General features: G+C 37.7%; 1 protein-coding gene across 5 annotated transcripts in view; it reads right to left on the reverse strand.

Moving 5' to 3' along the window:
• Window positions 1–11,246: 11,246 nt before the first annotated feature.
• The window catches only part of ICA1L (islet cell autoantigen 1 like), a 93,231-nt gene continuing 77,438 nt past the window's right edge, over window positions 11,247–27,039 (reverse strand). For 4 of the 5 annotated variants that reach the window (XM_086719306.1, XM_086719303.1, XM_086719304.1 and 1 more), the window contains one exon: window positions 11,247–14,421. In XM_086719306.1, coding sequence (XP_086575432.1) covers window positions 14,306–14,421 — 116 coding nt within the window. In that variant the 3' untranslated portion in view covers window positions 11,247–14,305. The remainder of the gene's footprint in view (window positions 14,422–27,039) is intronic. The other variant, XM_086719305.1, reaches the window with a different exon arrangement.

The following is a 27,039-nucleotide window of genomic DNA, read 5'->3' on the forward strand; positions in this document are numbered from 1 at the left end:
ATAAAGTTTACGAGAATTTGGAGATAACTAATGAATATACATTTACACTATAATGTAATATAGCATCAAATGCAAAGAGAATCTCAAATTGGTTCCAAATTTTCCTCCCGTTCTTTTCTCTTAAAGAGGTTGACAGGAGAAAATTTAGATCTCAAGTTGGGTACACCCCTCTTCCCCTATTTATTTGATTTTTTTTTTCCTTTGCTTCGCTAAATATACCACACACACAAAAAACTTTTTAGGTCTGTAATGCCTTTTCCCCTTTAACTGCTCTTAAGTGTTTGGCTGTGAAATACAGTATCCTCTTATTTATGTATTTATTTAAATGTTTATTTTTAAGAGAGAGAGCACGAGTGGAGGAGGGGCAAAGAGAGAGGGAGACACAGAATCCAAAGCAAGCTCCAGGCCTGAAGCAGCGCTCAAACCCACGAGCCATGAGATCATGACCTGAGCCAAAGTCGGACACTCAACTGACTGAGCCACTCAGGTCACTGAGCCATTCAGTCTTTAAGACATTGTTTCTACTTCCCTTTAATAAAGTATCTCCAAATTGCTGGTTTGGTAAAAATAAAATACTCATCTTCTCTGCAATTTGCATCTTCCTCAAACTGAGAATTTACCTCATTTGATTTTGTATGCTAGTATGGATTAGTCTTCCTAAATCATTAGGTTTTATAGAAGATTATCATGGAGGCTCTCTTGGTTCAAAACCAGGAATATAAACATTCATCTCAATTCCGTGCCTTAGCACAGTTATTTTTGAGATCATTGGGATAATTCAGAGGAGATGCAGAAAAAGACCTGGGTTTAGGGCCACAGTTTGGGTACAGTTCTGGCTCAGCAGCTTAATGGTCATGGGACCTTGAGCAAAGAAGTGAGCTCTTTGAGCCTCAGTTTTCTTATTTATGAGATGAAGGAAATGCTGATAGTGCCAGCCATTAAATGGCTACTAGAATGTGAAAATAATTTAACTTATAAAATTGGAAGCAAACATTTGTTCTCATCTCCTTTATATTTTGTTAGGTAAGTTTATTCATTCCCTAAGAAAGCCAAAACTTTTCAGTCATAGAAAATGGTCCCATATAATTCATTTTAGCTTATAAAGTGATAATACAGTTAACCCCTGAAAAACACAGGTTTTTTTTCCCAATAAATATATTGGAAAACTTTTTAAAGGTTTTTGACAATTTGAAAAAACTCACAGATGAACTGCATAGCTTAGAATTACCAAAAAATTTTGAGAAAAAATGTATCTCATGAATGCATAAAATATTTGTAGATAGTAGTCTATTTGATCATTTACTACCATAAAATACACACAAATTTCTCCTAAGTTAAAACTTATCAAAACTTAGGTGCACGCACAACTATATATGGTGCCATTTGCTGTGAAGAGAAAGGTAAACAAATAGGAAGGTGCAGTACCAAATCGTAACTGCATAAAATTATAGTACATGCTGTATTACTGTAATAATTTCATTTACACGTATTGCTATTGTGGTGAGTGCAAGTGTTGCAAGTATCCTCTTAACACGTTGTGTGACACTAACATGAGCAGTTTGTCTCTCCAGTAAATTGCGTGTGGGAGTTAAAAGTGATCTTGCAGTTCCCATGTATTTTTCATCATGTTTAGTGCAGTACCATAAACCTTGAATAACACCATGGGACCCATACAGAGTGCCACTAGAGATGCTGGAAGTTCTCCCAAGAAGCAGAGAAAAGTGGAATTGATTGATAATGTACCATAGATTGAGGTTTGAAGCTGCAGTGGTAACCTTTTCAAGATAAATTAATCCAGTATAAGGACCATTATAAAAAAAGATATGAAGCCATTGTAGTTATACCAGCAGACACGAAAACCTTTCAAAACACCTTTTTTGTCTCATATTGAAAATGAAGCTTTTCTGTGGATGCAGGATTGCTATAAGAAGGGCATATCTGTAAACTAATATGATACATGAAAACCCAAAGTCATTTTATGAAGGTAAATGCAGGCTCTAAAGTTGGAGAATTTAATGCCGGTAAAGGATGGTTCAATAATTTTAGAAAGTGGTTTGGGTTGGGGCACCTGGGTGGCTCAGTTGGTTGAGCTTTCGACTTTGGCTCAGGTCATGATCTCAGCTCACGGTATGTGAGTTTGAGCCCCATGTTGGTGACGCTGCTATCAGCGTGGAGCCTGCTTCAGATCCTCTGTCCCCCTCTCTCGGCCCCTCCCCTGCTCACGCTCTCTCTCTTCCAAAAATAAACATTTAGAAAGTGGTTCGACTTAAAAAATGTAAAGATAACAGAACAACTTTTGATGACCTAGAGGCAGCAGATGAATTCCCAGACATCAAGAAAATAATTGAGAAAAAAGGATATCTGCCTGAACAGGTTTTTAATGCAGATGAAAGTGGCTTATTCGGGGACGGGGGGAATGTCACAAATGACATTTAATGGTAAGGAAGTGAGCACCAGGATTTAAGGCAGAAAGGGATAAGCTAACCCCACTGTTTTGTGCAAATGCAGTTGGATTTATGATCAGGACTGCCCTTATCTATAAAGCTGCTAATCCCCAAGCCTTGAAGGGAAAAGAAAAATACCAGCAGCCAGTCTTTCGGTTGTACAAGAAGGTCTGGACAATGAAAACCTTTTTCCATTGGTTCCAATGGTTCCATTGATGCTTTGTCCCTGAAGTCAGGAAGTAACTTGCCTTTGAGGGACTGCCTTTTAAAATTCTTCTGATACTGGACAATGCCCCTAGAACCCTATGAGTTCAACACCAAAGACATCAAAGTGGTTTACTTGCCCCTCAACACAGTGTCTCTAATTCAGCCTGTAGATAAGGGTCATAAGGACTTTCAAGGCTTGTTATACACTGTACTTAATAGAAAGCACTGTCAACACTATGGAAGAGAACCTCAATAGAACCTCATGAAAGTCTTGAAGGCTTATGCCACTGAAGATGTCTGGCATCACTGTTACAGAAAAAGTGGTGAAAGCCATGAAACCCAATAGGATAAATACCTACTGGAGAAAATTATGTCCAGATGTTGTGCATGACTTCACAGGATTTATGACGGTCGAGGAAATAATGAGATTTTGGATGTTGTAAAAACGATTGTGTGTGTGCGTGTGTGTGTGTATAAACAGTTTCAATATTTGGATCTTGGAGAAATTCAAGACCTAATGGACACAACACCAGAGGAATTAAAAGATTTGATGGAGATGAGTGCTACCAAATCAGTGCTAGATGATGAGGAAGAAGATGTAGAAGAAGCAGTGCCAGAAAACATTGACATTAGACCATCTGGCAGAAGGGTTCTGGTTATTCACGACTACTTTTGACTAATTTCATAACCTGGACCCTTCTGTGATACAGGCACTGAAACTAAAGCAAATGGTGGAAGGAGGATTGATACCATATAGAAATATTTTTAGAGAAATAAAAAGGCAAGTCAGAAATTACAATGTATTTCCATAAAGTTAACACTGAGTGTGCCTAACTTTCCGGCCTTGTTCCACCTCCTCTGCCTCTGCCATCCCAAAGGCCATGAGATCAACCCTCCTCATCTTCCTCCTCAGCCAGTATACTACTCAATGTGAGATGAGACTTTTATGATGCTTTCACTTAATAGTAACTAATCATGCCATTACTGTTAATAAACTTATCTGTTGTGTATGTTGGGTCTTCGTGAAAATCTTGTATGGCAAGAACTGCACGAGACATTTTTGTCATCATTATATTGCCTAAGTATTGTGTAGAACATTGTGTACAAGACTTGAAATGGATAACCTATCCTTACATAGGCATTAAGGTAAGTGATATTTGGTATAAGATTAATGTGTTAGTTTTGTTTTATATCATTGGTTTCAAAGAATTCCATTATAGTATGCCTCTCTCATAACTGAAGCAACTATATCAGCCTATCATCACAGGTTAAGTGGTTTTTAAAAATGTACTCTTTTCCAATACTGTATTATGAATGACACTACTACTTAATATATGCCATAAAAATATAAGAATCCATTCATTATAGGCTAGGCTACTGTGAAGCAATCATATGGATTATACTAGGCTACTGTAAATCTATCATACTGATGCTGTGTCATTATCAATGTGTGAACTATTATACATATGAATATGAATTTTTTTTACACTGTCTTCATTTTTGATGTCTAGTGTTAGTATTACATTGCATCTATGGTGTTTTGTGTAAGACTGCTGATGTAGGTACTGACAGATGATTAAGCTTGTAAACACATGACTTATGGTATCAATAAGTTATAGTACTCTACTGTACAGTACTGTAAATGTATTGTCTCATGAGTTCTTAATATTTTCTTTTCTGTAGCTTACTTTAAAGAGTACAACAGATAATATAACCTATATGACGTGTTATTGGCAAGCCTTCTGGTCAATAGTAGGCTATTTGTAGTTCAGTTCTGGGGGACTCAAAAATTACACACGGACTTTTAACTCTATGTGGGGTGGGGGTAGCTAACCACCCCTCATTGTTCAAGGTATAACTATATAGTCAAGGATATTGAACTTAAATCAATAAATAGGTAACACTATCAGTAGCTTACCAAGTACCAGCCACTTTATATATTAACTGTTTACCCTAATCTTTACAATAATCCTATAAAGCCAAACACTGCTACTTTTACTATCTTGTGGATGACGAAATTGGAATTAGACAAACTCTTCCATGGTCATCTGAGAAATGTCAAAGTCTGGCTTTGAACCGAGTCTGACTGTAGAACTCAAACACAAAGCCTCACTGCTACTTCCAGAACAGTAGCATTAATAAAATACAGGCATTCAGTATCATTGCAGATTATGTGCTATTGGGTCATTGCCTCGTTTTCCTTTCTCATCCTTTTTGTTACTTTAGCTGCTGTGTAGCTTGGTTCAGAGGGTGAAGAGAAAGTACCCAAGTTAGACACCAATTCCTTACCAAAGAAGTTACTGACATGAATTTGCAAGCTCTGTTAGTTTTAATGTTGCACAGGTGCAGAAATTTCAAGAAGTATTTTAATTTGGAAGCACAACTTTTAGAGAGGCAGAGCTGACTTCGATCAGTTTTGGTGTTTTTTTAACCTGACATTTTGAGGAAAAGACAAAAGTATTTAATTTTTTTAATCATTATAAGCATACTATTTAATCCCCATGCCCTGTTCCCACCCCCCCCCCCCCCCACCCAACTCCCTTCTGATAACCATCAGTCTATAGTTAAGGCTGTTTCTTGGTTTGTCTCTCTTCCGCCCCCCCCCCCTTTTTTTCTTAAAGTCCACATGTGAGAGAGAGCATATGGTATTTGTCTTTCTCTGGCTTATTTTACTTAGCATTATACTCTATGGCTCCATCCATGTTGTTGCAAATGGCAAGATTTTATTTTTTATGGCTGAATAATATTCCATAATAAATATTTTATACACACACACACACACACACACACACACCACGTTTTCTTTATCCATTCATCTATCAATGGACACTGGCTGCTTCCATAGTTCAGCTATTGTAAATAATGCTGCAGTAAACAGGGGTGTATATATCCCTTTCAATTAGTGTTTTTATATTTTGGGGGTAAATACACAGTGTGATTATCACATCATAAGGTAGTTCTGTTTTAAATTTTTTGAGAAACATCTATACTGTTTTTCACAGTGGCTGAACCAGTTTACATTCCCACCAGTGGTGCACAAGGGTTCCTCTTCTCCACGTCCTCGCCAAAACTTGTTTCTTGTACTTTTGATTTTAGCCATCCTGACACGTGTGAGGTGGTATCTAATTGTGGTTTTGACTTGCATTTCTCTGATGATGACTGATGTTGAGCATCTTGTCATGTGTCTGTTGGCCATCTGGATGTCTTTGGAGAAATGTCCATGTCTTCTGCCCATTTTTTAATTGGGTTACTTGTTTTTTAGGTGTTGATTTGTGTAAGTTCTTTGTATGTTTTAGATACCATATATTTATTGTATATGACATTTGCAAATATCTATTCCCATTCAGTAGGCTGCCTTTTAATTTTGTTGACTGTCCTTTACTGTGGTACAAACTTTGTATTTTGATGTAGTCCCAATAGTTTGTTTTTATTTCCCTTGCCTCAGGAGACATATCTAGAAAAATGTTGCTATGGACGAGGTCATTGAGATTACTGCCTGTGTTCTCTTCAAGGACTTTTATGGCTTTGAGTCTCACATTTAGGTCTTTAATCCATTTTGAGTTTATTTTTGTGTATGGTGTAAGAAAGTGGTCCCATTTCTTTCTTTTGCATGTTGCTGTCCAATTTTCCCAATACAATTCGTTAAAGAGAATTTTTCCCATTGGATATTTCATTCCTCCTTTGTTGAAGATTGATCATATAACTATGGGTTTATTTATAGGTTTTCTGTTCTATTCCACTGGTCTTTTTTAATGCCAGTACTATACCGTTTTAATTACTACAACTTTGTAATGTAACTTGAAATTTGGAATTGTGATACCTCTAGTTTTTTCTTTTTCAAGATTGTTTAGGTATTTGGGGTCTTTGGTGATTCCATACAAATTTTAGGATTGTTTGTTCTTTGAAAAATACTGTTGGTATTTTGATAGGGATTGCATTAAATCTGTAGATTGCTTTGGGTAGTTTAGACATTTTAGCAGTATTTTTTTTATCAGTGTTTTTATAATTTTCAGAGTCTTTCACCTCTTCAGTTAAGTTTATTCCTAAATATTTTATTGTTTTTGATATAGTTGTAAATGGGATTGTTTTCTTAATTTCACTTTCTGCTGCTTCATTAGGGTATAGAAATGCAACCGATTTTTGTACACTGATTTTTCTATCCTTTGATTTTACTGAATGCATTGATCAGTTCTAGTAGTTTTTTGGTGGAGTCTTTAGAATTTTTTATATTTAGTATCATGTTATCTGCAAATAGTGAAAGTTTGACCTCTTCCTTACCAATTTGGATGCCTTTTATTTCTAAGTGCTGTGGCTATGGCTTCCAGTACTATTGAATAAAAGTGTTGAATAAAAGTGGTGAGAGTGGACATCTTTGTCTTGTTCCTGACCCTTAGGGGAAAGCTCTCAGTTTTTCACCATTGAGGATGATGTTGGCTGTGGCTTTTTCACGTATGGCCTTTATTATGTTGTGGTATGTTCCCTCTAAACCTACTTTGTTGAGGGTTTTTATCATGAATGGATGTTTTACTTTGTCAAATGTTTTTTCTGCATCTATTGAAATGACCATATGGTTTTTATCTTTTCTCTTGTTGATGTGATAGATCATGTTGATTGTTTTTGCAAATATTGAACCACTCTTACATCCCAGGAATAAATCCCACTTGATCATGTGGGATCATTTTTTAATGTATTGTTGGATTTGGTTTGTTACTATTGAGGATTTTTCCATCCTTTATTCATGAAAGATATTGGGCTGTAGTTCTCTTGTTTTTTGTTTTTTTGTTTTTTCTGTTTGTGTGTGTGTGTGTGTGTGTGTGTGTGTGTGTGTGTGTGTGTGATGTCTATCTGGTTTTGGTATTAGGGTGATACTGTCCTTTTAGAATGAATTTAAATCGCTTCTCGGCCTTTTGGCTAAGATCAATTGTAGAATGAATTTAGAAGTTTCCTTCCTCTTGTATTTTTTGCAGTATTTTGAGAAAAACAGATGTTATCTTTTTTTTTCAAGTTTATTTTGGGAGAAAGTGTGTACAAGTGGAGGAGGAACAGAGAGAGAGAGAGAGAGAGAGAGAAAATGCCAAGCAGGCTCTTCACTGTCAGAGCAGAGCCTGATGTGGGACTTGAGTTCACAAACTGAGAGATCATGACCTGAACCGAAGTCAGCCACTTAACCAATTGAGCCACCCAGGCGTCCCTATTAACTCTTCTTTAAATATTTGGTAGAATTTGCCAGTGAAGGCATCTGGTCCTGGACTTTTGTTTTTTGGGGAGATTTTTGATTACTGATTCAATTTCATTGCTGATAATTGCTCTGTTCAAAATTTCTTTCTGCTTTAGTTTTGCTAAGTATATGTTTCTAGAATTTATCCATATCTTCTAGGTTGTCCGATTTGTTGGCATATGGGTTTTCATAATACTGTTATAATTGCTTATATTTCTTTGGTGTTAGTTGTTATTTCTCCTCTTTCATTTGTGATTTTGTTTATTTGGGTCCTCTCTTTTTTTTTTAAACTTTTTTTTTTCAACGTTTATTTATTTTTGGGACAGAGAGAGACAGAGCATGAACGGGCGAGGGGCAGAGAGAGAGGGAGACACAGAATCTGAAACAGGCTCCAGGCTCTGAGCCATCTGCCCAGAGCCCCACGCGGGGCTCGAACTCACGGACCGGGAGATGGTGACCTGGCTGAAGTCGGACGCTTAACCGACTGTGCCACCCAGGCGCCCCTTCCTCTCTCTCTTTTAATGAGTCCTGCTAGAGGTTTATCAATGTTGTGATCTTTTCAAACAGCTTCTGGTTTCAGTGATCTGTTCTATTTTTTTTTTAAGTTTTCTATTTTGTTTATTTCTGCTCTAATCTTTATTTATTTCCTTCCTTTTGCTGGGTTTGGGTTTTATTCTTATTTTTCTAGCTCCTTTAGGTGTAAGGTTAGGTTGAGATTTTTCTTCCTTCTTGATGTAGGCCTATATAGCTCTAAACTTCTTTTAGAATCAGTTTAGCAGCTGTAAACTTCTTTTAGAATCAGTTTAGCTGCATCCCAAAGAATTTGGACCACTGTGTTTATTTTCATTTTTTTCCATGTAATTTTGATGTCTTCTTTGATTTCTTGGTTGACCTGTTCATTATTTAGTAGCATGTGATTTAACTTCCAAGTATTTGTGCTCTTTCCAGATGTTTCTTGTGGTTGATTTCTGGTTTCCTAGCATGTGGTCAGAAAAGATACATGCTATGACTTGGACTTTTAAAAATTTGTTGAGACTTGTTTTGTGGTCTAATATGTGATCTACTCTGGAGAATGTTCCATGTGCATTTTGCTGTTTAGGATGGAATGTTCTGAATATGTTAAATCTATCTGGTCCAATGTATCATTTAAAACCATGGTTTCCTTGTTGATTTTCTGTTTGGATGATCTGTCCATCAAGTGAGTGGGGTGTTAAAGTCCCCTACTATTGTATTATTGTCGATTATTTCCTTCATGTCTGTTATTAACAGTTTTATGTATTTGCACACTCCCACGTTGGGTGCATAGGTATTTACAGTTGTTATATCTTCTTGTTGGATTGTTCCAACACTTTATTATATAAAGTACTTCTTTGATTACTATTTTTGTTTTAAAGTTTAGTTTGTCAGGGCAGGGGCTGGCTGGCTCAGTTGGAAGAGAAAGTGACCCTTGATCCTCAGGCTCGTGAGTTTGAGACCCATGTTGGGTGTAGAGATTGCTTAAATAAACTTTAAAAAGAATAATATAGTTGGTCTGAGACAAGTACTGCTACTCTGGCTTTCTTTTGACATTCATTTGCATGATAAATGTTTCTCCATTCCCTCACTTTAAAAATGCAGGTCTTTTGGTCTGAAATGAGTCTCTTGTAGACAAGTATATAGATGAGTCTGGTCAAAATTAATTTTTTTAATGTTTATTTTTGAGAGAGACAGAACATGAATAGAGGGGCGGGGGGAGGGGGGGAAGAACACAGAATCTGAAGCAGGCTCTGGGGTTGAACCCATGAACTGTGAGATCATGACTTGAGCTGAAGTTGGATGCTTAACCAACTGAGCCCCCCAGGCACCCCCAAAATTATTTTTTTAATCTTAATTTGGTATGGCCATTTCAGACAGAGGACAAAATGAAATCACCTGGATCATAATTTTTTTTTTTTAATTTTTTTTTTTTCAACGTTTATTTATTTTTGGGACAGAGAGAGACAGAGCATGAACGGGGGAGGGGCAGAGAGAGAGGGAGACACAGAATCGGAAACAGGCTCCAGGCTCTGAGCCATCAGCCCAGAGCCCGACGCGGGGCTCGAACTCACGGACCGCGAGATCGTGACCTGGCTGAAGTCGGACGCTTAACCGACTGCGCCACCCAGGCGCCCCGCACCTGGATCATAATTTAATGATGCACCTGGGTGGCTCAGTTGGTTGAGAGTCTGACTTCTACTCAGGTCATGATCTCACAGTTTGTGAGTTCAAGCCCTGCACTGAGCTGTATGCTGACAGTGCAGAGGCCTGCTTGGGATTCTCTCTCTCTCTCTCTCTCTCTCTCTCTCTCTCTCTGCCCCTCCCCACGCACACACACACACTCTCTCTCTCAAAATAAATAAACCTAAAAAAAATATGTGAGCCCAAATGCAGTATAAAATATCAGTATATAATGTCCATAGTTGTTATTTCTGGACGGTAGGGCTGTAGATGATTTTTCTTAAATGAATGGATATTACTTTGATGTGAGGAAAAAGCAAACTTTTTTTCTTTAATGTAAAAACATGCACTTCAAAATCTTACCTATTACCACCACCAGGATCTCCTTTTGGTATTTACTTTTTGGACTTTGATCATTTATTTATACCATTGAGTGAAGAACCATGTTTTGACTTTAAATGCCAAGAACAGTTTTTGGTTTTCTTTAAGTTTACTTATTTTGAGAGAGAGTAGGGTAGGGACAGAGACAATCCCAAGCAGGCTCCACACTGCCAGCATGGAGCCAGATGTGGGGCTCAAACCCATGAACCATGAGATCATGACCTGAGCTGAAATCAAGAGTCAGACGCTTAACTGACTGAGCCACCCAGATGCCCCACCAAGGATAGTTTTTAATTCAACTTTTTAGTCTTTTTAAATGGCACATAAAAATGAGGTATTTTATTAAAGCTTGGCATATTGATGTGACTCATCCTGTTCCATAGGTTTTCATTGCCATATTTAAACAATTTACCATTGTATGTTTTAAGTGCATTACTTTCAGTACTGCTGAATTAATATTTAAAATTTGTTTTTCCTTCATAATTTAATTTCAGTATCCAAGATTCTTGGGCTGGCTTCATTGCTCAAAGAAAACACAGGGCCCTGCCAATACTGTGGAAGACTGAAATAAATTAGATCAGTACTGCCTTTCTTCTTTTTATTCCTGCCTTCAGCAAGTCAGGTTAAATACTATGCTTATATTTCATTGGTTGTTTCTAGGCTCAAAATTTTGATATTTTTATGGTTTGTATTTTGTTACTGAATGTATTTACACACAAAAAATACACATTCTGTTATTTCCCATATCTTACAAAGTCCCTTCTGTAATGAAGTTAAAAAGAATCAGTCTCACAAAGATATTAATTGTCTTGGTTTTATTTTCATTTTGTGTTATCTATAGCAATTCAAACTACCTTTTTACTACTATGGTCCTGAGGTAAAACCTAAATTTTTGAATAGGTTAACAATAATTGCGTTTGTGTTGAATATTTCAGGAAATAAACTTTTTTGTTTTATGCCATCTTGTAATCTCTATTAAAAGAGGCTCAGTAAAATAGAGCATAAACTTCCTTTTGTTCTTAAGCTGTAAAGACCTCTACATTTCCAGATGGTCTATAAAGATAGTTACATGAAATAAATATCTATAGTTGAAATGCAAACACTTTTCATTGTGCAAATACTGAAACCTATTTTTTACAATACAGTTTGTTTCTAACCATATCAGAGCTATGTTTTACAATTAATGAAAGATTTCAAAAAAATACAAAGTTACATCAATCTGATCTTAATATGCCCTGGTATTCCTGTCTAATTTGTAAAGTGGTTGTAAGAAAGATTAGACAAGTTTTAGTTCTTCAGGGCTTTTCAAAGGTTAAATGCATTCTTATTTGGAATTAAAAAGTAGGAGATATTATTTTCCCCCATTTAATATAAAAACGATACATTTGAGAGAGTTCTCAGCTTGCCTTTGGTTAAGGTTAATTAATTTACTTCTTATTGAATGTTTGATCTAGATTTAGGCAAATAGCAACTGATCACCTTTGTGTTCTATGTCTATCCTGTCCTTCCTTTCACTCCCTACTAAATATGTGGTTTGTTTCCTTTATTAGCAATGTAGGTGTAATATAGCCAGATTTCTGCTTCTGGCCTGTAATGACTGAACTTCAAATAATTAATACTGAAAAAAATATGGTTACCTTCATTTTAATAACAAAGTTTTCAATGTGCTCTTCAAAAATGGAGTTGTTAGATTTGTTGAAATTATAACTGAACTTGCTAAGCCAGTTAATGTTACTTTTGGGTTAAAGGAACAAACACACACTCTATTGAGAGAAGAAATTTTAAGAGAATCTCAGAACTGAATAAGATCTATTGTGTGTGAGGGTTTTTTTTTTTTTTTTTTTGAGGACTTTTGTTCTTTCTTTGAAAATTGAAGTCATTATCTGTACACATTTATAGTCTGAGATTCAGGGTTCTGGCTTGGCGAAACCAGTGGTTTTCCTCTTTGGTGAGGTGTCTTTGTTTATACAAGATAATGTGCATGTGAAGGAAATACACAAATTATTTCTGAACTAATGCATTAGTGAAAGGAAATTAGTTAAAGAAAAATGGCACAAACTCATGATATAAAGTTAGCAATTTCTGGAAGTAAAGTTGAGAGCATAGAGTCACCATAGGCATAGAATTTAAATTATGATTATGAGTCACGACCCTTGGTGATTGAATTTGGCAGAACACTAACAGTACTAGTGCATTCTGGAGAATTTTACTGAATAAAAAAATCCTTCTGAAAGGATAACCAAATAAAAAAATGGAAATAAGCATGAAAAGATTACATAATCTTTTCCTGAGTCCATGTTTCTGATCCTCAGGTAAGGTCTTTCCAGCCTCTGCAGTATTGCAACATAGTAGCGATTTTCTGGAGAGCTCCTGGGTGGTTCAGATTGTAGCTAGGCCAGAATGCTACGCATGGAGGTGGATGGCACTTTACCCACCCTGTTTCTTCTATATACAGTGACTCAGACATTACAATCCATTCTTTTGTAAACAATCAATAAGCTTGTTTAAAACTAGGAGCACATGGAAACTGATGTGAACAACTTAGTTAAAATGTTTCCTTATGGAGATGCAATGAACTGGATGTCAAAAATAAGAATTTCTTATTCTGAAGAAATTGTCTCAAAACAGAGGGTGGGCAAGAAAAAAGAACAGGATATTGACTGACAAATTTATACAGTGGCTATGTGTTCATTAGCTTACACTAACTTCCCTCCAGTAAGGATAACAGTTTTTCCATAGTAATCAAACAGAGCCTCAGATGATGTCACCCACAAAAAGGAAAAAAGTGGAAAAACAAGACCGGTTCTTACTGATCATGTAGAGCCTTCTATGATGGCTTCTATGATTTAACATGATTGGTTAAATCATGTCAAGAAAAAGGTTGTAAGTGAATGTGTAAGGATAGGTGTACCCTTACATGTATAAGGATAAGTTGTTTAGCATTTTTCCCTCATTCAGAAAGAAGTTTCTGGGTAATTTCAGGAATACTATTGCCACTTGCTTAGGGATTGTCCTCCCCTTGTTTTCTTTTCAGAAAGAATATGAATACTGTATATTACGGTAGTAATGTGTAAAAAAAAAAAAAAAAAAAAACTAGGCCCGGAGACACCTGTACAATGTCTTGAATGTTACTAGACATTCTTGTGGCTTAGGAGATGGGTTATGTTTCTACAGAGGATGGATTTAGCAAACAAATCATCCTGCTACTTCCCTATGAAAATTCAATCATGGAATTGAGGGGTGTCCATGATTCTGTATGAAGGAAAAAAACTAATACTACATTTTAGCCCCCAGGTGGAGAAAAGCACCAAGTTCTCTGTGATTTCATGAAAGCAAATTGAGTTCTCAAATCTTAATCTACTTTTCTAGCTAAAAACAAAACTAGTCTGGTTCTAGTGCTATTTTCCACAACAGAAAACTCCCCCTGCTACGGTTTTATTTAAAAACCAACCCCAAATCACAACCCAATTTACATGCTGTCTTTATCCACATATAGAAGTCTCACAGTCAGCAAGGCAACTTGAACATAAAAGGCTTTCCAAAGAAAAAAGCCCAACTCCTTATTTACAGAATTATTCCTTCCTGTTATCTTGAAACAAATTCTGATATCCATTTCACACTCAATAGTTTGTAATATTTTCAACATATTATCAAGATAGCTGAAGATCCAAGATATTAAAGAGATACTTAAATCTATTCAGATGTAGTCCTTACCATCTGTTTAAAGTTGGCTAAAAAGTGTTATATCCACAAACACGATGCTTTTGTGTATGTGTTACAATATAAACTCCTTTCCACAAAGACAGTTATGTTGTAAAACTGATGTCTCAAGGCCACTGAAGTGACGACATAATTTCAATCAAGCATTAAGAAGTTCATCATCTGAGTGTCCAATAGCATCTGGGTTTGAAAGTGGATCCAAGTCTGCAAATAGATTGAACCAGGCTGACATGTCTTGGTTACCACTGCTGGGAGCTATTAAAGAAGAAAAAACACAATGAAGAGTCTCATATTTTTTAAATCACATTACCATTTACATGATTTTAAAGTAGATGCTTCTTCTGAATACAAAAATTTAAGACGACTGACAAGAATGAACTATCAATTACATCTCCTTGGTAATTCTGAGACGTGAATGCAGGTACCTTGTGCTTTGCTGGGGACCTTCTATGTAAGTATTTTCATGTTGCTCTGAGAAATGATTAAAAGTGAAAAGGCAAATGAGGCGCCTGGGTGGCTCAGTCAGTTGAGCGTCTGACTCAGCTCAGGTCATGATCCCATGGTTCATGGGTTCGAGCCCCATGTTTGGGTTCTGTACTGACAACTCAGAGCCTGGAGCTTGCTTTGGAGTCTGTGTCTCCCTCTCTCTGCCCCTCCCCTGCTCATTCTCTCTCTCTCTCCCTCCCTCCCTCCCTCGCTCTCAAAAAATAAAATTAAAAAGATTTTTTTTTTCAATTAAAAAAAAAGTAAAAAAGGCAGGTGGTAGTAAAGGCTTCTTAGAAACACTGAGATGGGCACCTGGGTGACTTAGTTGGTTAGGTGTCCAACTTCAGCTCAGGTCATGATCTCACAGTTCATGAGTTTGAGCCCCATGTCAGGCTCTGTGCTGACAGCTCAGAACCTGGAGCCTGCTTGGGATTCTGTGTCTCCCTCTCTCTCTGCCCCTCCCTCACTCACATTCTGTGTCTCTCAAAAATAAAAAAAAAAGAAACACTGAGATAGTTTATAGAAGTCTCTCAGGTAAGGTTCAAAAGTAAAAGTAACGTTTGTTCCTACAAAGTAGGAACATTACATTTGTAAATGTGTTTAAAAATCTACATGATAAAATACTGAAATATTAAACATAAGGGGAAGAAAATCCTTCCGATCCTATTACATTAACATACCCAACAGTTCCTATTTTGGTTTATAGCAGTTTCCTTTGTCTTTTCCATGTGCACTTTACAAATTCTTGATGAACATCTTATAGAGTGGATTTTGTTCAGGTACAACTTTCTGTTAACCAATTCCCTCTTACCTCTCTGTGGAGACTAGAAAACCATATATATCAATAGTCTACAGGTTGTACTGGGGCAAATATTTCAAGGATATACATTTAGACTCAAGGCTGAGACTAGAAAAAGAATGCACAATGGCACACAAGTGAGTCATCTCAGAAGGCTACGCTCTTGAAGGTCAAGGGATCCAGTAGCAGAGTTAAGACCCAGGGGACAATATGAAAACCTAGATATGAAATGAGTGACTCAGTGAGAAAAGAATGGAAAGCAATCATATGCAGAAGAGTCTAGGGCAGCCCTCTTTTACAAACATGGTTCCCACTTTCCACAAACCAGTGGACTGTAGTTTGGACTGTGGAGGATCCTATTCCTCAAAGATAAGGACAGAGTGAAAGGCTTCTGTTTATGTCCACTTCTATTTCTAGAAAACTCCCAAGTTAGTGTCAGTTCTGGCCTTGAGTCCTCAGCACACTACCTACTAATAAGTAATTATGGCAAGTCATTTAACCTCAAGGGCTCTTATTTACTCATCTGTAAAGTAGTAATAATTTATCATTAAACTAGGATACCTGAGAGTGAACAAGGGGCCCATTATTAATAAGTATCCTGGAAAAGAGCAATACAGACCTACCTCAAGAAGCAAGAAAATTTTCAAACAACCTAATCTTACATGTAAAGGAGCTAGAAAATGAAGAAGAAACAAAACCCAAAACCAATAGAAGGAAATAAAGATTAGAGTGGAAATAAAAGAGAAACTAAAAAATCCCAATAAAACAGATCAATCAAACTGGGAGCTGGTTCTTTGAAAAGATCGTAAAATTGATAAACCTTTAGCCAGACTCATTAAAAAAAAAAAAAAGGACTCAAAATCAGAACTGAAAGAGGAGAAATAACACCACAGAATGGATAAGAGAATATTATGAAAAGTTATATGCCAAAAAATTGGACAACCTAGAAGAAATGGATAAATTCACAGAAACATATCTCCCAAAACTGAATCAGAGGAAATAGAAAATTTGAACAGACCAATTAACAGCAATGAAATTGAATCAGTAATAAAAAAAAAAAAAAATCCCCAGACCAGATACCTTCACTGGCAAATTCTACCAAACATTTAAAAAAGCGTTAATACCTATCCTTCCCAAACTATTCCAAAAAGTACAAGAGGAAAGAAAACTTCTAAATTCATTACGTGCATTTGTAAATTCATGTATATGTGATATACATGATAAAGAAAACACAAAAAAAGAGAACTACAGGCCAATATCTCTCAATATAGATGCAAAAATCCTCAACAAAACACTAGCAAACTGAATCCAACCATACATTAAAAAAAAGTCATTCACCATGATCAAGTGGGATTTATTCCTGGAATGCAAGGTGGTTCATTATTTGTAAATCAATCAATGAGATACATCACATCAATAAGAAAAAGGATAAACACCAGATGGTCATTTCAACAGATGCAGAAAAAGCATGTGACAAAGTAAGTACAATATCCATTCAGGATAAAAACCCTCAACAAAGCAGGTCTAGAGGGAATATAACTCAACATAATAAAGCCCTTATATAAAAAAACCCATAGCTAACCTCATATTCAATTGTGAAAACTGAGAGCTTTTCCTTTAAGGTCAAGAACAAGATAAGGATGCCTACTCTTACCACTTTTATTCAACATAGTACTGGAAGTCCTAGCCACAGCAATTGGTCAACATAAAGAAATAAAAGGCATCCAAACTGGTAAGGAAGAAGTCAAACTTCCACTATTTGTAGATGACATGATTATATATAGAAAAAAACCAAAAGACTCCACCAAAAAAGTACTAGAACTGACAAATGTATTAAAGTTGCAGGACACAAAATCAATGTATAGAAATCCATTTCATTCCTATACACTAATAATGAAGCAGCAAAAAGTGAAATTAAGAAAATAATCCCATTTACAATTACACCAAAAATAATAAAATTCTCAGGAATAAACTTAACCGAGGATGTCAAAAGCTGTACTCTGGAAATTATAACACACTGATGAAAGAAATTGAAGATGACACAAATAAATGGACAGATGCTCATGGACTGGGAGAACAAACACTGTTAAATGTCCATACTACACAAAGAAACCTACAGATTTAATGCAATCCCTAGCAAAATACCAACAGCAGTTTTAACTGAACTGAGAACAAATAATCCTAAATTTGCACGGAACCACCAAAGATCCTGAATAGCCAAAGCAATTTTGAAAAATAAGAACAAAACTGGAGACATCACAATCTCAGATTTCCAGATATATTACAAAACTGTAGTAATCAAAACAATATGGTACAAAAAAAAGAAAAAACAGTATGGTACTGGCACACCAATAAACACATAGATCAATGGAACATAACAGAGACCCAGAATAAATCCACAGTTATATGGTTCATTAGTCTATGATAAAGGGGCAAGAATATGCAATGGGAAAAAAGTCTCTTCAACAAATGGGCTGGGAAACCCGTACCACCTTCTTACCATACACAAAAATAAACTCAAATGGATTAAAGACCTAAATGTGAGACTTAAAGCAATAAAAATCCTAGAAGAGAGCATGGGCAGTCATTTCTCTGACATTGGTCATTCTAGCTATGTCTCCTGAGGAAAGGGAAACAAAAGCAAATATAAACAATTAAGACAATATCAAAGTTAAAAAGCTTCTGAACAACAAAGGAAACAATCAACAAAAGAGAAAGACAACCTACTGAATAGGAAAAGATAAATGAAGGGCTAGTATCCAAACTACGAAAAGAACTTATACAAATCAACACCCAAAGAATAAATAATCCAATTAAAAATGGGCAGAAGAGGGGCGCCTGAGTGGCTGGGTTGGTTAAGCGGCTGTCTTCAGCTCAGGTCATGATCTCACGGTTCGTTCATTCGAGCCCCACATTAGGCTCTCTGTTGTCTGTGCAGAGCCCACTTCGGATCCTCTATCCCCCTTTCTCTCTACACCTCCCTCCCCCACTGGTCCCCCCCTTCTCTCTCTCAAAAATAAATATATTTTTTTAAATAGGCAGAAGGCATGAACAGATATTGTTCCAAAGACATCCAGATGGTCAACAGACACATGAAGAGATGCTCAACATCAGTCATCATCATGGAAATGCAAATCAAAACCACAATGTGATATCACCTCATAACTGTCAGGATGGCTAAAATCAAAAACACATGAAACAACAAGGGTTGGTGAAGATGTAGAGAAAAAGGAACTCTGACACACTGTTGGTAGGAATGCATATTGGTGCAGCCACTGTGGAGGTTCCTCAAAAAATTAATCAGATGATCCCACTAATGGGTATTTACCCAAATAATGAAAAAACTAAGCCCAAAAGATGTATGTATCTCTATGGTTACTGTAGCATTATTTATAATAGCCAAATTATGGAAGCACTCCGTGTGTTCATCAATAGATAAATGGATAAAGAAGATGTGGTATACAGGAAAAGCATGGAAGTTTTTTGTGTGTCTCGTGTCCATGAAATGCGCCAGACCAATACTAAACCATCCTACACACCTAGAAAACTGATTGGAGGATTAACACAATAATCTGCACAACCTGAACCACAGAATTCAGCAGGTATGTGGTGTGTAGAGGTGAACTTGGGAAGAGAGAAGCTGGTGGTGGGTAGGGAGCCGCCTTTGCAGGTGTAGAGAGGACGGAGACTGGGGTGGGGGAGAATATGGGAAAAGCACCCCTCCCCAAAAGCAGCTAGAGACAAAGTGGAAAATTGAAACAGCCACAGGGACTAAACTAAAAAGGGAGAAAAGAGAAAGGAGAGGGTTTAAATCCCATGAAGACGGTAAACAAGGGGAGTGCAAAGGCTGAAATTCTGCAGCTTGATACCTGGCGGTGCTCTGGTGGGAAGGGGGAATCCCTAGGAACAGGGTGGGGTCCAGGAGGTTCTTGGGCCACATGGAGAAAAGCAGATCCACTGCTGGAAGGACAATTGGTAGAGACTGTTGAAGCCACCTGGTCCCAACACCCCAGAAAACAGCCACATTCGCTGGTGCTGGAACAAGGCCGTTAAGTGTGAAGCCTGGTGTCAGATGTGTGTTGTGATTTTCCATAATCCCTGAAAAGCTGCTGCTACACTATCTCACGAACTTTTTCTGGGGCGGGCTGGCCACAGTCTGGGGGCACTGGTAAGAGCAGGGTCCAGCAGGTGTTCCTGGGTGGAGCTGGCATTCAGCCATTGTTCAGTGAGACCCTCCCGCAGAGGGACAGAACGGGTCAAAGCCACAGTCCTTCAGAAGTAAGGGACCAGGAAAAACAGCTGCATCTGAGACAAGATGCGGGAGAGGGGTACTGCTTGGTCATGGACAGTGAAGCAGCAGCGAGTGGTCGAAAGCTGAAGGCAGAGGACAGTGCACGATTGCTGATCGGAGAGAATGGAGTTCCCATACTAGAGACTAGGTAGCTGGGTGATGCCATTTTCACCGCTCCCGTGCATGCACATATGGCCTACGAGCACTGCAGCAGTCAGCCCCAGTGGACTAGAGTGCCATCTAGTGGGGAACGGAGCTGTTACACTGAGCCCTGCCCAACTGGGCCAACCTCACCCTTCAAGAACACAAGTCTCACAGCCTACTTAGTTTATGACTATGAAGTGCTACATAGTCTGACTTCTAGGGGAAAACGAAGTTAATTTCAGTCCTATTTCAATATGTTAGGAGGTCCATCTATTCCATTTTCTTTCCTTTTCTTTTTTTTTCTCTTTTACACTATTCTTTTTCTTGAATACAGAAAGAAGAAAATCATTTTTATTTTCACTTATTAAAAAAAATTTTTTACTATATTTTTTACTTTTGTGTAAATTTTTTCAAATTCTACCTTACTTCCATCATTCTATTTTACTCTACTTCAATGTATTTACCTTTTCAAATTTTCAAACGATTTCCTTGTTTTTTTTTCTTTTTTGTTTTTCTTTTTTTGAATGCAGAAAGTGAAAAACTTCTTTTTTACTTTCAATTTCTATTAAAAATATTTTTCATTAATTTTTTACTACATTTTTCTCTTTATTTAAATTTTTTTCAAATTCTATTTCCATCACTTTCTTTTAGTCTACTACAGTAGACTAAAAGTATTCACTTTTTCAAATTTTCAAACGATTTTTTTCTCTTTTTTGTTTTTTTAGTTTCTTTTTCTTGAATATAGAAAGAGAAAAAAATTCATTTTTATTTTTACTTTTTATTAAAAATATTTTTTTCCGAGGGGGCTTCTGGGAAGATGGTGGCGTAGGAGGATGCTGGGCTCACTGCGTCCTGCAAATCACTTAGATTCCACCCACACCTGCTTAAATAACCCAGAAAATCGCCAGAAGACTAACAGAATGGATTCTCTGGAGCCAAGTGTAGACCAGAGGTCCACAGAAGAGGGTAGGAAGGGCAGAGAGGCAGTGTGCGCTACACGGACTGGCGGGAGGGAGCCGGGCAGAAGGTGGCCCACCGGCAAAGCAGAGACCCCGGGTCTGGCTTGCAAAAACGGAGGGGCCGGACGGAGTGTGTTCTGACAGCAAGCGGGACTTAACATCTGGAAGGTTATAACTTAACAGATCTACTCGGAGAGCGGGAGGGATGGAGGACAACGGGAGGGAGAGTTGTTGAGCCCTGAACAACAGCGAAGCTTGGCGGGGAACAAAGACGCTCACCAGCGCCATCTCCCTCACCCATCCCCCAGCCGAAACCACAAAGGGAACCAGTTCCTGTCAGGGAACTTGCTTGCACTGTGCAAACACCCAACGCTGTGCTTCTGCAGATCCATCCCTCCGGTAGCAGGTCTGACTCCCTCCCGGTGCCGCAGGGCCCCTCCCTAAGCGGATCTCTGAAGGAAAAGTGAGCTGAGCCTGCGCCTCCTGCCCCTGTGCACCTTGCCAATCCACCCCAGCTAATACGCCAGATCCCCAGCACCACAAGCCTGGCAGTACGCAAGTAGCCCAGACAGGCCACGCAACCCCACCCCACAGTGAATCTCGCCCCTAGGAGAGGGGAAGAGAAGGTACATACAAGTCTGACGGTGGCCCCAGAGGTGGGCTGGGGGCAGACATCAGGTCTGACTGCGGCCCCTCCCACCAACGCAAGTTATTCAAGACCGCATAGGAGAAGTGCCCTGCAGTTCTGCACCACTCCAGGGACTATCCAAAAAGACGAAATGGAAGAATTCCCCTCAAGAAAACTTCTAGGAAATAACAACAGCTAATGAACTGATCATAAAGGATTTAAACAATATAACAGAAAGTGAATTTAGAATAATAGTCATAAAATTAATCGCTGGGCTTGAAAACAGTATAAAGGACAGCAGAGAATCTATTGCTACAGAGATCAAAGGACTAAGGAACAGCCAGGAGGAGCTAAAAGATGATATAAATGAGTGGCAAAATAAAAGGGAGACGACTATGGCTCGGATTGAAGAGGCAGAGGAGAGAATAGGGGAACTAGAAGATAAAATTATGGAAAAAGAAGAAGCTGAGAAAAAGAAAGATAAAAAAATCCAGGAGTATGGGGGGAAATTTAGAGAACTAAGTGAGGCCTAAAGAGAAATAATCTACGCATAATTGGTATTCCAGAGGAGTAAGAGAGAGGGAAAGGTGCTGAAGGTGTACTTGAAGAAATAATAACTGAGAACTTCCCTGATCTGGGGAAGGAAAAAGGCATTGAAATCCAAGAGGCACAGAGAACTCCCTTCAGATGTACCTTGAATCGATCTTCTAAATGACATACCATAGTGAAACTGGCAAAACACAAGGATAAAGAGAAAATTCTGAAAGCAGCTAGGGATAAATGTGCTCTAACATATAAAGGGAGACCAATAAGACTCGTGACGGATCTCTCTACTGAAACTTGACAGGCCAGAAAGGAATGGCAAGAAATCTTCAATGTGATGAACAGAAAAAATATGCAGCCGAGAATCCTCTATCCAGCAAATCTGTCATTTAGAATAGAAGGAGAGATAAAGGTCTTCCCAAACAAACAAAAACTAAGGAATTTATCACCACTAAACCAGCCCTACAAGAGATCCTAAGGGGGATCCTGTGAGACAAAGTACCAGAAACATCTCTACAAGCATGAAACCTACAGACATCACAATGACTCTAAACCCGTATCTTTCTATAATAACACTGAATGTAAATGGACTAAATGCGCCAACCAAAAGACACAGGGTATCAGAATGGATAAAAAAAAACCAAGACCCATCTATTTGCTGTCTACATGAGACTCATTTTAGACCTGAGGAACTTTCAGATTGAAAGTGAGGGGATGGAGAACTATTTACCATGCTACTGGAAGTCAAAAGAAAGCTGGAGTAGCCATACTTATATCAGACAAACTAGACTTTAAATTAGAGGCTGTAACAAGAGACGAAAAGGGCATTATATAATACTTACACGGTCTATCCATCAAGAACTAACAATTATAAATGTCTATGCGCCAAATATGGGAGCCCCCAAATATATAAAACAATTACTCACAAACATAAGCAACCTTATTGACAAGAATGTGGTAATTGCAGGGACTTTAATACCCCACTTACAACAATGGATAGATCTTCTAGACACAGGATCAATAAAGAAATAAGGGCCCTGAATGATACATTGGATCAGATGGACTTGACAGATATATTTAGAACTCTGCATCCCAAAGCAACAGAGTATACTTTCTTCTCGAGTGCACATGGAACATTCTCCAAGACAGATCACATACTGGGTCACAAAACAGCCCTTCATAAGTATACAAGAATTGAGATCATACCATGCATACTTTCAGACCACAATGCTATGAAGCTTGAAATCAACCACAGAAAAAAATCTGGAAAACCTCCAAAAGCATGGAGGTTAAAGAACACCGTACTAAAGAATGAATGGGAAAAAAAAAAAAAAAAAAGAATGAATGTGTCAACCAGTCAATTAGAGAAAAAATTTAAAAATATATGGAAACAAACAAAAATGAAAATACAACAATCCAAACACTTTGGGATGCAGCAAAGGCAGTCCTGAGAGGAAAATACATTGCAATCCAGGTCTATCTCAAGAAACAAGAAAAATCCCAAATACAAAATCTAACAGCACACCTAAAGGAAATAGAAGCAGAGCAGCAAAGACACCCCAAACCCAGCAAGAGAAATAATAAAGATTAGAGCATAAATAAACAATATAGAATCTAAAAATCTGTAGAGCAGATCAATGAAACCAAGAGTTGGTTTTTTGAAAAAATAAACAAAATTGACAAACCTCTAGCCAGGCTTCTCAAAAAGAAAAGGGAGAGGACCCAAATAGATAAAATCATGAATGAAAATGGAATTATTACAACCAATCCCTCAGAAATACAAGCAATTACCAGGGAATACTATGAAAAATTATATGCCAACAAACTGGACAACCTGGAAGAAATGGACAAATTCCTAAGCACCCATGCACTTCCAAAACTCAAACAGGAGGAAATAGAAAGCTTGAACAGACCCATAACCAGCAAAGAAATTCAATCAGTTCTCAAAAATCTCCCAACAAAGCCAGGACCAGATGGCTTCCCAGGGGAATTCTACCAGACGTTTAAAGCAGAGATAATACCTATCCTTCTCAAGCTATTCCAAAAAATAGAAAGGGAAGGAAAACTTCCAGACTCATTCTATGAAGCTAGTATTACTTTGATTCCTAAACCAGACAGAGACCCAGCAGAAAAGAAAACTACAGGCCAATATCCCTGATGAATATGGATGCAAAAATTCTCAACAAGATACTAGCAAATCGAATTCAACAGCTTATAAAAAGAATTATTCACCATGATCAAGTGGGATTCATTCCTGGGCTGCAGGGCTGGCTCAACATTCACAAATCAATCAACGTGATACATCACATTAATAAAAGAAAAGATAACAACCATATGATCCTGTCAATCGATGCAGAAAAAGCATTTGACAAAATTCAGCATCCTTTCTTAATAAAAACCCTCGAGAAAGTCGGGATAGAAGGAACATACTTAAACATCATAAGAGCCATTTATGAAAAGCCCACAGCTAATATCATCCTCAATGGGGAAAAACTGAGAGCTTTTTCCCTGAGATCAGGAACACGACAGGGATGTCCACTCTCACCACTGTTGTTTAACATAGTGTTGGAAGTGCTAGCATCAGCAATCAGACAACAAAAGGAAATCAAAGGCATCAAAATTGGCAAAGATGAAGTCAAGCTTTCACTTTTTGCAGATGACATGATATTATGCATGGAAAATCCGATAAACTCCACCAAAAGTCTGCTAGAACTGATATATGAATTCAGCAAAGTTGCAAGATACAAAATCAATGTACAGAAATCAGTTGCATTCTTATACATAAAAATGAAGCAACAGAAAGACAAATAAAGACACTGATCCCATTCACAATTGCACCAAGAAGCATAAAATACCTAGGAATAAATCTAACCAAAGATGTACAAGATCTGTATGCTGAAAATTCTAGAAAGCTTATGAAGAAAATTGAAGAAGACATAAAGAAATGGAAAAACATTCCATGCTCATGGGTTGGAAGAATAAATGTCAAAATGTCAATACTACCCAAAGCAATCCACACATTCAATGCAATCCCAATCAACATTGCACCAGCATTCTTCTTGAAGCTAGAACAAGCAATCCTAAAATTCATATGGAACTACAAAAGGCCCAGAATAGCCAAAGTAATTTTGAAGAAGACCAAAGCAGGAGGCATCACAATCCCAGACTTTAGCCTCTACTACAAAGCTGTAATCATCAAGACAGCATGGTATTGGCACAAAAACAGACACATAGACCAATGGAATAGAATAGAAACCCCAGAACTGGACCCACAAATGTATGGCCAACGAATCTTTGACAAGGCAGGAAAGAAGAGCCAATGGAAAAAAGACAGTCTCTTTAACAAATGGTGCTAGGAGAACTGGACAGCAACATGCAGAAGAATGAAACTAGACCACTTTCTTACACCATTCACAAAAATATACTGAAAATGGATAAAGGACCTGAATGTGAGACAGGAAACCATCTAAACCCTAGAGGAGAAAGCAGGAAAAGACCTCTCTGACCTCAGCCGCAGCACTTTCTTACTTGACACATCCCCAAAGGCAAGGGAATTAAAAGCAAAATGAACTATTGGGGCCTCATCAAGATAAAAAGCTTCTGCACTGCAAAGGAAACAATCAACAATACTAAAAGGCAACCAAAGGAATGGGAAAAGATATCTGCAAATGACATATCGGACAAAGGGCTAGTATCCAAAATCTATAAAGAGCTCACCAAACTCCACACCCGAAAAACAAATAATCCAGTAATGAAATGGGCAGAAAACATGAATAGACACTCTAAAGAAGACACCCAGATGGCCAACAGGCACATGAAAAGATGCTCAATGTCGCTCCTCATCAGGGAAATACAAACCAAAACCACACTCAGGTATCACCTCACGCCAGTCAGAGTGGCTAAAATGAACAAATCGGGAGACTATAAATGCTGGCGAGGATGTGGAGAAACGGGAACCCTCTTGCACTGTTGGTGGGAATGCAAACTGATGCAGCCGCTCTGGAAAACAGTGTGGAGGTTCCTCAAAAAATTAAAAGATAGATCTACCCTATGAGCCAGCAATAGTACTGCTAGGAATTTACCCAAGGGATACAAGACTGCTGATGCATAGGGGCACTTGTACCCCAGTGTTTACAGCAGCACTCAACAATAGCCAAATTGTGGAAAAAGCCTAAATGTCCATGAACTGATGAACGGATAAAGAAATTGTGGTTTATATACACAATGGAGTACTATGTGGCAATGAGAAAGAATGAAATAGGGCCCTTTGTAGCAATGTGGATGGAACTGGAAAGTGTGATGCTAAGTGAAATAAGCCATACAGATAAAGACAGATACCATATGTTTTCACTCTTATGTGGATCCTGAGAAACTTAACAGAAACCCATGGGGAGGGGAAGGAAAAAAAAAAAGAGGTTAGAGTGGGAGACAGCCAAAGCATAAGAGACTGTTAAAAACTGAGAACAAACTTAGGGCTCATGGGGGGTGGGAGGGAAGGGAGGGTGGGTAATGGGTAATGAAGAGGGCATCTTTTGGGATGAGCACTGGGTGTTGTATGGAAACCAATTTGACAATAAATTTCATATATTAAAAAAATAAAGAAATAAAAGTTTTCAAAAGCAAGAAAAATTTTTTTCCTACTATATTCTTTACTTTTGTGTAATTTTTTTTCAAATTCTATTTTACTCCCATCATCTTAGTCTACTTCAGTGTATTACTTTTTTCAAATTCTCAAACGATTTCCTTTTTTTCCCTCCCTTTTTTTTTCTCTAATCAGTCAAACCACTTTCAACACTCAGACCAAAACATGCCTAGGATCTAGCATCATTTATTAGATTTTGTGTATGTGTGTGTTTCATTTTTTAATTTTAATATATTTTTAATTTTAATTTTTCTACTTTATTAATTCCTTTTCTCCTTTTGAAATGACAAAACCAAAGAATTCACCCCAAAATAAAGAGCATGAGGAAATGACAGCCAGGGCTTTACAGATACAAGCAAGATGTCTGAACCAGAATTTAGA

The sequence above is a fragment of the Puma concolor genome, chromosome C1, assembly GCF_028749965.1.
Source record: "Puma concolor isolate L17-30 chromosome C1, mPumCon1.1.hap2, whole genome shotgun sequence".
In the NCBI taxonomy this organism is placed as follows: Eukaryota; Metazoa; Chordata; class Mammalia; order Carnivora; family Felidae; genus Puma; species Puma concolor.